At 37.6% G+C, this 13,237-nt stretch overlaps 1 protein-coding gene across 2 annotated transcripts in view; it reads right to left on the reverse strand.

Moving 5' to 3' along the window:
- Nucleotides 1-209: 209 nt before the first annotated feature.
- Nucleotides 210-13,237, reverse strand: part of PTGES3 (prostaglandin E synthase 3) — a 23,928-nt gene continuing 10,900 nt past the window's right edge. The window contains exons 2-8 of one of the 2 annotated variants that reach the window (XM_080810885.1): nt 6,595-6,708; nt 6,377-6,446; nt 5,772-5,870; nt 4,950-5,039; nt 2,653-2,715; nt 1,853-1,877; nt 210-1,367 (exon numbers count right to left, since the gene is read on the reverse strand). In XM_080810885.1, coding sequence (XP_080667011.1) covers nt 1,348-1,367; nt 1,853-1,877; nt 2,653-2,715; nt 4,950-5,039; nt 5,772-5,870; nt 6,377-6,446; nt 6,595-6,708 — 481 coding nt within the window. In that variant the 3' untranslated portion in view covers nt 210-1,347. The remainder of the gene's footprint in view (nt 1,368-1,852; nt 1,878-2,652; nt 2,716-4,949; nt 5,040-5,771; nt 5,871-6,376; nt 6,447-6,594; nt 6,709-13,237) is intronic. The other variant, XM_080810886.1, reaches the window with a different exon arrangement.

Below are 13,237 nucleotides of genomic sequence, written 5' to 3' on the forward strand. Positions count from 1 at the left end.
ACTCCCTGCACACAGCAAGTACCTAAAGGACTGTCTGTATATCCCCGGCACTTAATACTGCCTGTAACACATATCCTTAATGTCAGACATAAAGAAATATTGAAATAGGAACCACTTCTATGAAATACTGAAATAGAAACCATTTCTATGCTATAACAAATACAGAGAAGTTGGAATAAAAACTGCCAAAATGCAGAAGCTCAAAGATATACAGGAGGACAACACATTTAGTTTTATTTCAATCAAATCACAACACTTTCTTTTCCAACCGCTGCAAAGTGCATCTACAATTTGCTATTACAGATCCACTTTTAAAAGGTTTCCTGACATTACAGCAAGCCTTTTTCCCCCCAACAGAGGAATATTCCCAAATTCTTCCTCAGGTAAAAATAAAAACTCCATTCCAGTAAATGGTAATACATGAAATTACAGTAAACCAGACACTTAAAAGGACAGCCAAAAAAGTCTTCCAACAGTTTATTAGAAAGAATGTAGACATTAAAAAAAAAAAAAATCCCCACTGTCATGAACATAAATTGAGGTTTTCAGCCTGGGACAAGCTGAATCAAAAAAAGGAATAAAAAATCCAATAGTGTATTAACATTTTTTTTCACTCATTTGCCATACTGACAGTGTAAATACAGTTTGGTCTAAATGTACAGACTCTCAAGCAACAATGTACAGCCTTTCTTCGTCCTCCATGCTAAGAGATGTAAAAGTTTAAGGGTCAAACAATACCAAATGTACAGGCTTCAAAACCATCTAAGTTAGGGCATTCACTAGTTTTAGCTAAGATACATCTGGAACACTGACAAGTGATTACTTACAATAATGTGAAGTAAATTCTTTGAAAAATAAAAACTTTAGTGGAATAATCCTGGAGGATATACCAGAGGACAAGTTACCAAGATTAAGGTATCAACCAATTTGTTTCATCAGCCACTTTTGAGTCCATTTTCTAAAATCTAAAATTTAGTTATCTTTCTTCTAAGCCAAGAGCTTCCTATCATGTCAGTATCTATGTTATGAAGTAAAGGAGACTGAGGTGAAATGTTTTTATTTATCACAACTGCTGTGTCAATTGCCTAGGACCTCAACAGCATCATGGAAGTTTGGGGAAAGTTCATGCATAAGGTTATTGCCTTAGCTGACTTAAAACTGCCCCATACAATGGTATGTATCAACCCTTAGTGAAGCCTTTAAAAAAACAAACAGGTTGAAAAATGGGTTAAAGGAGGCAAATACAGCATCTGCCTTTAGAGCTATCGACTCAGGAATTCTCTCAATTATGAAATCTTGCAGAGAAGTTACTTTTCTTTTCTCAAAATCCGGTGATGACAATATTCTTTACTCCAGATCTGGCATTTCTGAAAGATTTTAAAAAGATTAGCAATGAAGTACAAGGAAATAATCAACTTCAAAGTTTTATTAAAAAAAAAAAAAAGAAAGAAAAGGGAAAAAAAGGTCAACAACAGAGTTAAACAGTTTCCTAGGGAATTGTCTTTTTTTTCTTCTTTTAAACAGGGGAAAGCGCAAACACAGTCCCCGACTACCACAAATTATGCAGCTGAGTTTCCCACATTTGGGGAAATCGCAGGGGTCAGCACATCCAGAGTGCAATGGATAAGTCTCGCCCTGGAAAAACCACCTTAACCCCTACCAGGTTAAGTATTTGTCTTTTTTAATGTAAATTTTGAATCATTCAAATTTCTGCTTTGGATATCTTATTAGAGGCAGTGAAGAAATAACTTTTCTTCCAAGAACTGTAAAGAAGTTAACATCTCTATTTTGAGTTTGTGGTCTTTGATGTGAAATACCACAGCGTAAACACCTTTTTTACAAAGATACTTACTTTCATCATCACTGTCTTGTGAATCCTGCAGAAGGAAGAATTTTAAGAATTACCAAGTTGATTAAACATTACTCTGCTAACTAACAGTTTGCCTTAAAAAACTGAGGCACTGAACTTTTATTAAAGTAGCAAAGATATGTGATTGTATCAAGCTTATGAATTTAATCACTGGACTTAAGAACAAGTTTACTTAAGATGAAGAGACATACAGCTGAGGATCTACTTTCCTGTAAGTTGTGTGCCTTCTGATTGGTGCTCATCCTTTAAATCCCTTCCTATCAACCAGATTGAAACTTGGCATAGAATGGTTTCTATTCTCTCTTGGCATTCAATGGAAGAGGAAAACGGCTCACTGAAAACCACTGGACTGACATAAGACAATGAATTCCAATCCTAGCTGCTGAATTGTCTAAGTATTTTTCAAACTGTACTGAGCAACTTTCTTGAAGATGTTAGCAGGATGCCAGCTGAGGGAATGTTGAGAGAAGTGATCTAGTTTATCCTTCTTACAGATTCACAACATCCATCTATTTACTTTATGGTTTCTGACCAATCCTGCTGCAAAACCTGTTTAACTTAGTCAAACTAATCATGGGACACCTGTTCCCTAGCAGATACCTATCCTTCAAAAATGAGCACATTTCAAAAATTTCTTTCCCTGTATTTCTTAGAGAAAAACAAAAACAGAAACCAAGAAGTGGCAAAAAAAAAAAAAGCAATCCTGAATCTATATGAAACAACCTATAAATACATTGTTTCTTACTATTTAAGTAAACAGAGAAAAGAATTTATAGACTTACATCATCTGCTCCATCTACTTCTGGTAAATCTACATCCTCATCACCACCCATGTTGTTCATCATCTATTTGAAGTGTAAAAATTAGTTTTAAAATTGATGTTATAAATTAAGCCCTAGTTATTAGGTTGCAAGCTCCAGAATAAACCTTAAGCCTGTCAAAGATTTCCACCAATAAAAGAAGCAAAACAAATGTTAAGCACCTTCCTTTCTGAAAAGGTAGATTATCTAGGTAATCACATAAAATCCTGACAACTTGTAGGAAAACTAAGTTCTCATTGAAGAAAAGTGAAGTTATTAGAACTTATCCAGCAAGATATTTATGTAGGATGTAGAAATTAAATACTGAAATCCTGAACAGTGTCTACCTCTGGTGCCTAAAGAGAAGAATGGGATTCATCTGTAGTTGTAAAGCTTTGTATCTTAAGCTAGGTGGCACGTGTATTATGGTATTCTCATTAGTTTTAAATATTGCGAAGAATCAATAAATGATTTAAAATAAAGACCTTCAGGATGATTAGGCTGTATAAAAAGGCCCGAATACTAAGTCAAAGACTAAAGAGGAATAAGTAATGTGTTATAAACAGAAAATATATGTAATTCTTGAAATAAAAGGTATATACTAAGGAGAGTAATAACCTTTGTATATACAAATACTCTTGTATACTCACAACACATTGGGACTAACAAAAGAACATACTTACATGAAGTACTAATTTCCTATCTTTAGTTCCTGATCATAAAGCATAACCAAACTAAACTATTAACAGATGGGAAGGGACTTATGTCCCCAAGCTACAACTGTTCTGTAAATTTTTTACAATTTTAAATATTCACATAACCATATGTAACTTTATGAACAAAAATGTAAAACTTCCAGAATCCATGCTTATTTGCACTTTAGGGTTAGAAGGAGCTTTTAAAAGGTACCTAACCAGGGGCGCCTGGGTGGCTCAGTGGGTTAAAGCCGCTGCCTTCGGCTCAGGTCATGATCCCAGGTCCTGGGATCGAGCCCTGCATCGGGCTCTCTGCCCAGCAGGGAGCCTGCTTCCTCCCTTCTCTCTCTGCCTGCCTCTCTGCCTACTTGTGATCTGTCTGTCAAATAAATAAATAAAATCTTTAAAAAAAAAAAAAAAAAAAAAAAAAAAAGGTACCTAACCATAAAACTGCTCAGTATTAAAGTTCTGGGCAACCCAGTATCGAATAACTAGGAAAGAGTTTCCCTATAGAACTGTTGAACACATCGGTTAAGTTTCTTTGAGCATGAAAAAATGCTCAAAATGTGCCAAGCACAATGCTAGCTGTTGAGGATACAATGGCAATAGAGACAGAACGAACTGAATACACTCAAGAGCTATTAAGGAGGTAAAAACAAAAAAACAGAACAAAAGATAGCTGTTAATGCTATACTGGACAGAGACAGTGAAAGAGACAGTGTTAAGCTCTGTCATGCACAGCTGGGACCAATTACTACAGGTAAGGAGTAGGAACAGGAGTAGGAATAGCATAGTTGAAAACAATCTTCCTATCCCCCCTTTCCCTCTAATTTGAAATCAAGGTGCCACAACCATGTGAGGAGATGCTGAATAAGCAATTGCATGTAAGACTCCTACTGTTTAGCTATTAGTTTTCAAAGAGGAAATATAAACAAAATCCAGTCAATTAAAATTTCAAATTGCCATGAAATGGATTTTATCTTCAACTTACAACCTAATATGCTTTTTCTAATCAGCTTTACTGTTGTACATTTACCTCATAATACCTAAAGGGAGATCGATGACTTTTTTCCTTTGGCCATAGCAATATGTATTTGGAGGACATCTTGGAAAAATACTTACTTAAATCCTTTCCTTGATTTTGCAAACTAGAACATCCCTAAACACCACTCATCATGCACACCTCACTACCCATTTTTATGTTTAAAGGTTTATATTCATATTACATGGCTCTAAAATGCACACTTATCCATGTTCCTAAAAAAAAAAAATCAATCTCAATGCTAGAGTAAGAACTAGATACAAAACAAACCAACAACCCCCACCAAACTAGCTACACTACACTGACAAAATTTTTTGTCTGTATGCATCAACTTTAGTACTTACCACTAACTCTTTTAAAAATATAAAAGAATGTTAAATGTCAGGATTAAATGACCACTGTTAAGATCTTACTTTGTTTTGCTGCAGAATGACCTTTGAAGTAAAATCATTCAAGCTTTCAATATCAACAGGTGCTTTAAAACCAAATTAACTTCACATAGAAATGTACTGAGGTGGCAAAATGCATTTATAAGAACTTACCTCAGAGAAACGATCAAAATTAGACATGTCTTCATCTGAATCATCTTCCCAGTCTTTCCAATTATTGAAGTCCACACTAAGCCAATTAAGCTATAGATCAATACAAACATAATTCTATGATTACGTTAACTTAAACTTACAGCTATATACCTTAAAACTGTATTTTTGGAACTGTGGGTTCATACTAGTGAGACATGCAATTAACATATGAAAAAAGAATAGACTAGAAAAATCAGAATGAGGTCAAATGCAGCAAAATACTTTCACGAAGCTCCTTTCACAGTTGTTGAAAAATCCTAGTTTAAAACAAACAAACAAAAAAAACCCCACCACACAAAACCAAAAACAGGGGCACCTGAGTGGCTCAGTTTTAGTTAAGCCTCTGACTTTTGATTTTGGCTCAGGTCTTGATCTCACAGTTGTGAGTTCAAGCCCCACATCAGGCTCCACATTGGGCATGGAGTCTACTTTAAAAACAAACAAAATTCATTGCTAAGAACTATTCTTAGATACAACTGACTTTTTTTTGTAGCACCAAAATATGCTCCCATAGAACTTATAAAACCTTCTAAGAAAAATCTGCCTCTTCAATTCAGCAAGAGGCAGTAAGCAACAACTAGTGACTGACTTTATTCTGACCACCATTGGTTTAAGTTATAACTAATAAAACCCAAAGAAGGAAAAAAACATAGAACACAAGACTTTAATAACACTTAACTATGAAACAGAAATAATATATTCCTCATGCCAAACAAATGTGTCTTTTATTACTTAAAATAAAAATGTTAAACTTTCCCTCCCCAAAAAAGAAAAGAAACATACCTTTGCCCTTTCTTTTGTTAACCGTGGCCATGACTGGCCAGACTCGCCTTTTCGTAAACAACATAAAATTGATCTGTCCGTTCTTTTATGCTTGGAATCCTAAAAACAAAAACAAAAGCACTATCACACCATTTCTCTCTCCAATATCACTATAGAATAGAAAGCCACTTGTCATTCCTCAACTCTCTTTTCTAACTTCTCTCCCTACATTTTCTCTAAACTTAAAGAAACATCCCCTAGAGTACTAAAAATTTCATTAGCTACCCAAATTGGAAAAAACTTTTCCCTCCCTGCACAGGTGAATAAAATAAAACCTTAAAAAATTTAACTAAATACGATACAATCATAGAGTAATTTTAAGATTCTATAAAGTTAGATTGAGACAAGCCTCAAGAACACTGCCCCTAGTCCAAACAGTGATAGCAAGAACAAAAAGAGTATGCAGAGAAGTAGTTCTAAGCAGGAAATATTGCAAAAATATAAATACGCCTAGTTAGCTTCTGAACTGTTAAGAAAAACAATTACTGCTTACTGCTAAAAAGAGTACTTGATGTATGTCTATTTCCTCAGATTTAAACTGGGATTAAAGCATCAAGACTACTTACATTTGGATCAATACAGTGAAAAAGATCAATTTCATTTAAATGTTTAAAATTATCACTTCCTCCAAGACAACTGTGTAAAAAAAAAAAAAAAAAATGAGCCTTTATCTTCAGAGAGATAAAGATTAGTAATAACTTCAGTGAAAACACAAAACAAGCAAGCCAAAGTCAGTCAGTTGTCTAACAAGCTTTTTACTCAATGATGTAAAATGGTAATTTACCTGAACGTAAGTTTGGATTTTTCAAAATTTACATTAACATCTTTACTGTCTTCAACACAAAATTCAATGAAGACGTAGTCCCTTCGATCGTACCACTTTGCAGAAGCAGGCTGCCTACAGAGAGATAAAATTAGACAAAGTTAACCTGGAATTCATTAACTGAATATTTATATAACCTCCAAAGTTTGGCATGTAAGTATACTCCCACTCAAACAAGGAGTATTTTGAGGCAGTTGCTTATTATTATTATTGCTATTATTATTATAATTAAAGTAGGCTCCGCGAGCAGCAGGGAGCCCAATGCAGGGCTTGAACTCACAATCCTAAGGTCAAGACCTGAGTTGACTGAGCCACCCAGATGCACCTTGAGGCAGTTCAAATACATCTTTAATAACAGCTGCATTCAAAGTTAAAACAACAAAGTGACACTGATTTCACAACAGGGAAGAATTAAAAAAATTAAACAAACAAAAAAATGAAACAAGGCTCAATAGGGTTAACCATTAGGAAGCCCTATCAAAATTTATGGGCCACTCCCTTAGACTTGCTCCTAAATGTCAACTTCATAGAATTAAGATATCATACATAACTAATCCACTATCAATTGAAATGCAGTATTAAACATTTTTACTTACAATGCTAAGAACTAGGAGGAGGGTAAGATGGTAGAACTGATAGTGTTTTTTAAAAAGTTCTCGACTGTAGCTTATTTCTGATTGTATCAAGCAACCATTTTTTTAAACCAATTTTCCTAACAAACTTTTACAATTCTAAATAATGACATTAAAGAATTAAGCTTTTTTACAGCCTTATCTTCTACTCTATCTACACATATATCTGATAGATACCTTACCAGAAAAAGCCTGCACTATTTGCTTTTTCTTTTTTTCTTTTTAAGATTTTATTTATTTATTTGACAGAGAGAGAGAGATATCACAAGTAAGCAGAGAGGGGTGGGGAGGAAGCAGGCTTCCTGCTGAGCAGAGAGCCCGATGCGGGGCTCCATCCCAGGACCCTGAGATCATGACCTGAGCCGAAGGCAGAGGCTTAACCCACTGAGCCACCCAGGCGCCCCTGCTTTTTCTTTATTACTCTTCTGCTCCTGTTTCCTGCAACATACCTGCCTTCCTCATGGTGTAAGCTGCCTAGACCTCTACCCATCCATTAAAATTATGTTTAAGAATATGATTAAAAACAGCTAGATGCAAATGCAGTCAAATATAGTTGATAAAGACTGTATATGTACATGGTAAATACAGTAAAAAAAATTTTTTTTAAATCAAGAGTTGGATGCTTAATGGTGTCTGGGTGGCTTAGACATTAAGCATCTGCCTTCGGCTCAGGTCATGGTCCCAGGGTCCTGGGACTGAGCCCCACATCGGGCTCCCTGCTTGGCGGGAAGCCTGCTTCTCCCTCTGCTGTTCCCCTGCTCGTGTCCCCTCTCTTGCTGTGTCGGTCTCTGTCAGATAAGTAAATTAAAAAAAAAAAAAAAAAAAGAAAGAAATAAAAAAAGAGTTGGATGCTTAACCAGCTGAGCCACCCAAATGCCCTGTTTCTTTAAAACTGTTCTCTGTGGGGTGCCTGGCTGGCTCAGTCAGTACAGCATGCATCTCTTGATCTTGGAGTTGCAGGTTTGAGTCCTATGTTGGGTGTAGAGATTATGTAAAAATAGAGTAAGGAAAAGAAAATTTTTTTAAAATTTTTAAAAAATATATTTTATTTATTTGACAGACAGAGATCACAAGTAGGTAGAGAGGCAGGCAGAAAGAGAAGGGGGGAAAAGCAGGCTCCCTGCCAAGCAGAGAGCCTGATGTGGGGCTTGATCCCAGGACCCTGGGATCATGACCTGAGCTGAAGGCAGAGGCTTAACCCACTGAGCCACCCAGGCACCCTAGAAAACAAAATTCTCAAAAAAAAAAAAAAATAAAATTGTTCTTTGTAATCTTTAGACAAAATCCTCATACACATAGAAATTCCTAGAATTCACACACATACACGCCCCAATAGGCCTTGCTGCTACAGAATAACCAGAAAGAGAATGAGGGAAAGGAAGCAGAACCACAACATTCTCAATGGGTTCACTTATTTTCTTTTTTTTTTTTTTTAAGATTTTTATTTTATTTTATTTGACAGAGGGAGAGATCACAAGTAGGCAGAGAGGCAGGCAGAGAGAGAGGAGGGGAAGCAGGCTCCCCGCTGAGCAGAGAGCCCGATGCGGGGCTCGATCCCAGGACCCTGAGATCATGACCTGAGCTGAAGGCAGAGGCTTAACCCACTGAGCCACCCAGGCACCCCTCAATGGGTTCACTTATTTTCTAAAAATAAGCAAGTTCTGCTCTGATAATGTAAAAATTGAAATTATTGGCTACAAAGAATTTTTGTCTTTTTTGAACTTGTTCTGTAAACCTAGAAATTAAAAACTTGATTATCGTTATGTTCCAGCACTACTCATAAACAAACTCAAATGGCAGGAATTGTTTCCAAGCTCTGAAATTCCCAACCCTAGAGAGTAGCAGTTTCAAGTCCCTCCTATAAATAAAAAGTTGCAGCCAACTGCTCATCAGCGTTTTTACACAACTGTTAAACTTGACTAGTCATATTCCACTCTGGGATATTGATATCAGATCCAAAGTGGGTTAACAATTACGGATGGCAGTTTTCAAAGTCTAAATACCAGCAAATAACCAAGAGTAAAAGTTACTTCTTCAGGCATCTATCAACAGATCAAGACAAAAACCAAAACCAAAAAACCAAAAAACCAGATTTTTACATGCCTCTAAAGACAAGTCTAACCAAACTTCTGCTGGACTAAGGAATCACTTATAATGTCAGTATGTTAATATGGCTAACAAACAAGTTATTATGAATACATCACACAATTATTTTTAGCTCATTTTCTTACCAAAATGGTGTTCTCACTGTGGTAACATACTGGGTCTTTAACTGAAGATATTTGTTAACAGATAATTAAAACTTTAAATAGTTTTGGGGCACCTGGGTGGCTCAGTGGGTTAAAGCCTCTGCCTTCGGCTCAGATCATGATCCTAGGGTCCTGGGATAGAGCCCTCCATCGGGCTCTCTGCTCAGCAGGGAGCCTGCTTCCCTTCCTCTTTCTCTGCCTGCCTCTCTGCATGCTTGTGACCTCTGTCAAATAAATAAAATCTTAAAAAAAAAAAAAAAAACCTTTAGTTTTAGGTTCGTAGATTTTCAAATTGAAGTGACCACATAGTCCTATGTTTAAAAAGTGCTCGTAATAACCATCTGAACAATGAATACCAAAATACTATTTCTAACTAAAGGAACCAAGTTTCCTACAAAGAAATGGCTGACCTCAGTCCAGAGGTGGGAAATATAGATGAGGTTGGGACATCCTGTGCAAATGAAGCTATTAAAAACCAAGAGATCAGTCAAAACCACAGGCAACAATAAGGGTCTCCCCCTGCTGGCCAATGACAATTCTAGCCCACCCCAAGGTGCTACGGTGCCAATTCTCTACAAATTAGCAAGTTAAAGAATTACGCATTTTTTCCTCTTTTCATTTAATGAACCTTCTTCATTCACGGTAACTGAAATAGGATCAGTTCATGAAGGAAACTTCTTTACAGACTTTCAGCTCTGGAGTGGAATAAAATGGAGGATTGGGGGGGGGGGTCCACCATTTTGCAACCCTTAAATGGATTTGGCAGTGATCAACAATGGATGAAACCATAAAACGTGATTAGACCACCAACTGATAAAGAATTTAGGATCCATCTGGGGCGCCTGGGTGGCTCAGTGGGTTAAAGCCTCTGCCTTTGGCTCAGGTCATGATCCCAGGGTCCTGGGATCCTGCTTCCTCCTCTCTCTCTGCCTGCTTCTCTGCCTGCTTGTGATCTCCGTCTGGCAAATAAATAAATAAAATCTTAAAAAAAAAAAAAAAAAAAAAAGAACTTAGGATCCATCTTAGAAAAGTGGGACAACCAGACATAAGCCTCCCAATCTGATGCAACATGATACACTCCACAGTAAACTTAATGCCAGTCTACAAGGAACAGGAGAAAAAGAAACCACTTAAATGATACCAAGAGGAAGTGAGAAATCCAGAATACTATTAAATCAAGGCTATAAAGAGGAGGAACTGCTCCAGATTATAAGAAACCTGATGAGAGGTGCCTGGGTGCCACACTAGGTTAAGTGTCCAACTCTTGGCTTCAGCTCAGGTGGTGATCTCATGTTTGGGAGATCCAGTGCAAGTTGGGCTCCCCACTCAGTGAGGAGTCTGCTTAAGACCCTCTCTCAGTCTCCAACGCCCACCCTGCCCACTCTCTCAAATAAATAAAGCTTAGAAAAAGAAGAAAGAAATTTAAGTTATCAAATATGTACAGCTGGTAAACCTAGGCTATATCTCTATCCCAACCTAAACATAATAAAGAGATTATTGAAACTGTGAAGATCTTAATATGGACAGGGTATTAGATAATATGAAAATCATTATTAAGCATGAAAGGAATTGTTTTTATGGGGAAAAAAAAGTCCATTCAAGATGAAAACTTAAGTATATGCGGTTTACTTTAAGACTTCAGAGGAGGGATACCTGGGTGGCTCAGCAGGTTAAGTGTCTGCCTTCAGCTCAGGTCATAATCCCAGCGTCCTGGGATGAAGCCCCGAACCTGGATCACTGCTCAGTGGGGAGCCTGCTTCTCCCTCTGCTTGTGCTCTCTCAATGTCAAATAAATAAAATCTTTAAAACAATTAAATAAGGGGCGCCTGGGTGGCTCATTGGGTTAAAGCCTCTGCCTTTAGCTCAGGTCATGATCTCAGGGTCCTGGGACCAAGCCCTGCATCAGCTCTCTGCTCAGCAGGGAGCCTGCTTCCCCCTCTCTCTCTGCCTGCTGCTCTGCCTGCTTGTGATCTCTGTCAAATAAATAAATAAAATCTTTTAAAATAATAATAATAATAATTAAATAAATGAGATTTGGGGGGGTACACTTGGGTAGCTCACTTGGTTAAGCCTCTTCCTTCAGCTCAGGTCGTGATCACTGGATCCCAAGACCGAGCCCCGCCTCAGGCGCTCTTGCTTCTCCTTCTCCCTCTGCCCCACCCCCACACCATGCTTGCTAATTTAAAAACAAAAAATCTTTTTAAGTAAGTTAAATAAATAAATAAATAAATAAATGAATGAATGGCTTCAGCAGGGGCACCTGGTTGGCTCAGTCTGTTGAGTGTCTGACTTCCGATCATGATCTTGGGGTCCTGGATTGAGCCCTGTGTCAGGCTCTGCACTCAGTAGGGTGTCTGTTTCTTCCTCTATCCTTTCCCCTGCTCCCCCCTCCCCAAACAGGTGAACTTTTTTTTTTTTTAAAGATTTTATTTATTTGACAGAGAGAGATCACAAGTAGGCAGAGAGAGAGGAGAAAGCAGGCTCCCTGCTGAGCAGAAAGCCCGATGCGGGACTTGATCCCAGGACCCTGGGATCATGACCTGAGCCGAAAGCAGAGGCTTTAACCCACTGAGCCACCCAGGTTCCCTAGGTGAACTCTTTTAAATAAATAAGTAAAAATAAAAGAATTCAAGAAAGGGAAAAGAGGGTAGACAAAGCAATGTGACAAAGGCCTGCTAAGCACTGAATCTAGATGACATGTAGATGGGGAATTATGTTCACTGTACTTTTTATTTTATTAATTTTTTAAAAGACTTTATTTATTTATTTGACAGAGAAAGAGAGATCTTAACCCACTGAGCCACCCAGGCGCCCTTCACTGTACTTTTTAGGAAAGTTACTACATGATTGTGGCAGGGAAAACTTTCTTCCTTTGGTGTAATTCAGCCTAATTTTGAAACTGTGTTATACTTGGTTAATGAAAAGATTTTATTCCTAATACATTTTACAAATGGTATTTCGATAAACTCTGGTAAATGCTTTTGTAGCCAAACTTAACATAATCTGAAGACTATGTTTACCTTGTAAAAGTTGCACATTAGGGATGTATAGTAACAGAGAAGGAGCACACTAATAGTAACATGGTTATTACAATAGTTATATATATAAAAAAAAAAAACTAGCGTATTACCTCTTCAGTTTGTTCATACTGAGAACATTGGAACCACAGAATTTTTTTCCCTTTCCTCAAATCACATTATGTTATCTAGAGTCAGATCACTGTTATGGGCTGAACTGTATCCCCCACAAATTCGTGTTGAACTCCTAAACCTCCCAGACTTCAGAATGAGGCTGTATTTGAAGAGAGTTTTTTTTTTTTTTTTTTTAAGATTTTGTTTATTGGGGGCACCAAGGTGGCTCAGTGGGTTAAGCCTCTGCCTTTGGCTCGGGTCATGATCTCAGGGTCCTGGGATTGAGCCCCGCCATCAGGCACTCTGCTCAGCAGGGAGCCTGCTTCCCTCTCTCTGCCTGTTGCTCTGCCGACTTGTGATTGATTTCTCTCTCTCTCTCTCTCTCTGTCAAATAAATAAATAAATAAATCTTTAAAAAAAAAAAAAAGGGTCTTATTTGACAGACAGATATCACAAATAGGTAGAGAGGCAGGCAGAGGGGAGAGGGGAAGCAGGCTCTCCGTAGAGAGCAGAGAGCCCGACACAGGGCTCGATCCCAGGACCCCAGGATCGTGACCCAAGCCGAAGTCAGAGGCTGTAACCCACTGAGCCA

Source organism: Martes martes, assembly GCF_963455335.1.
Source record: "Martes martes genome assembly, chromosome: 8".
NCBI lineage: Eukaryota > Metazoa > Chordata > Mammalia > Carnivora > Mustelidae > Martes > Martes martes.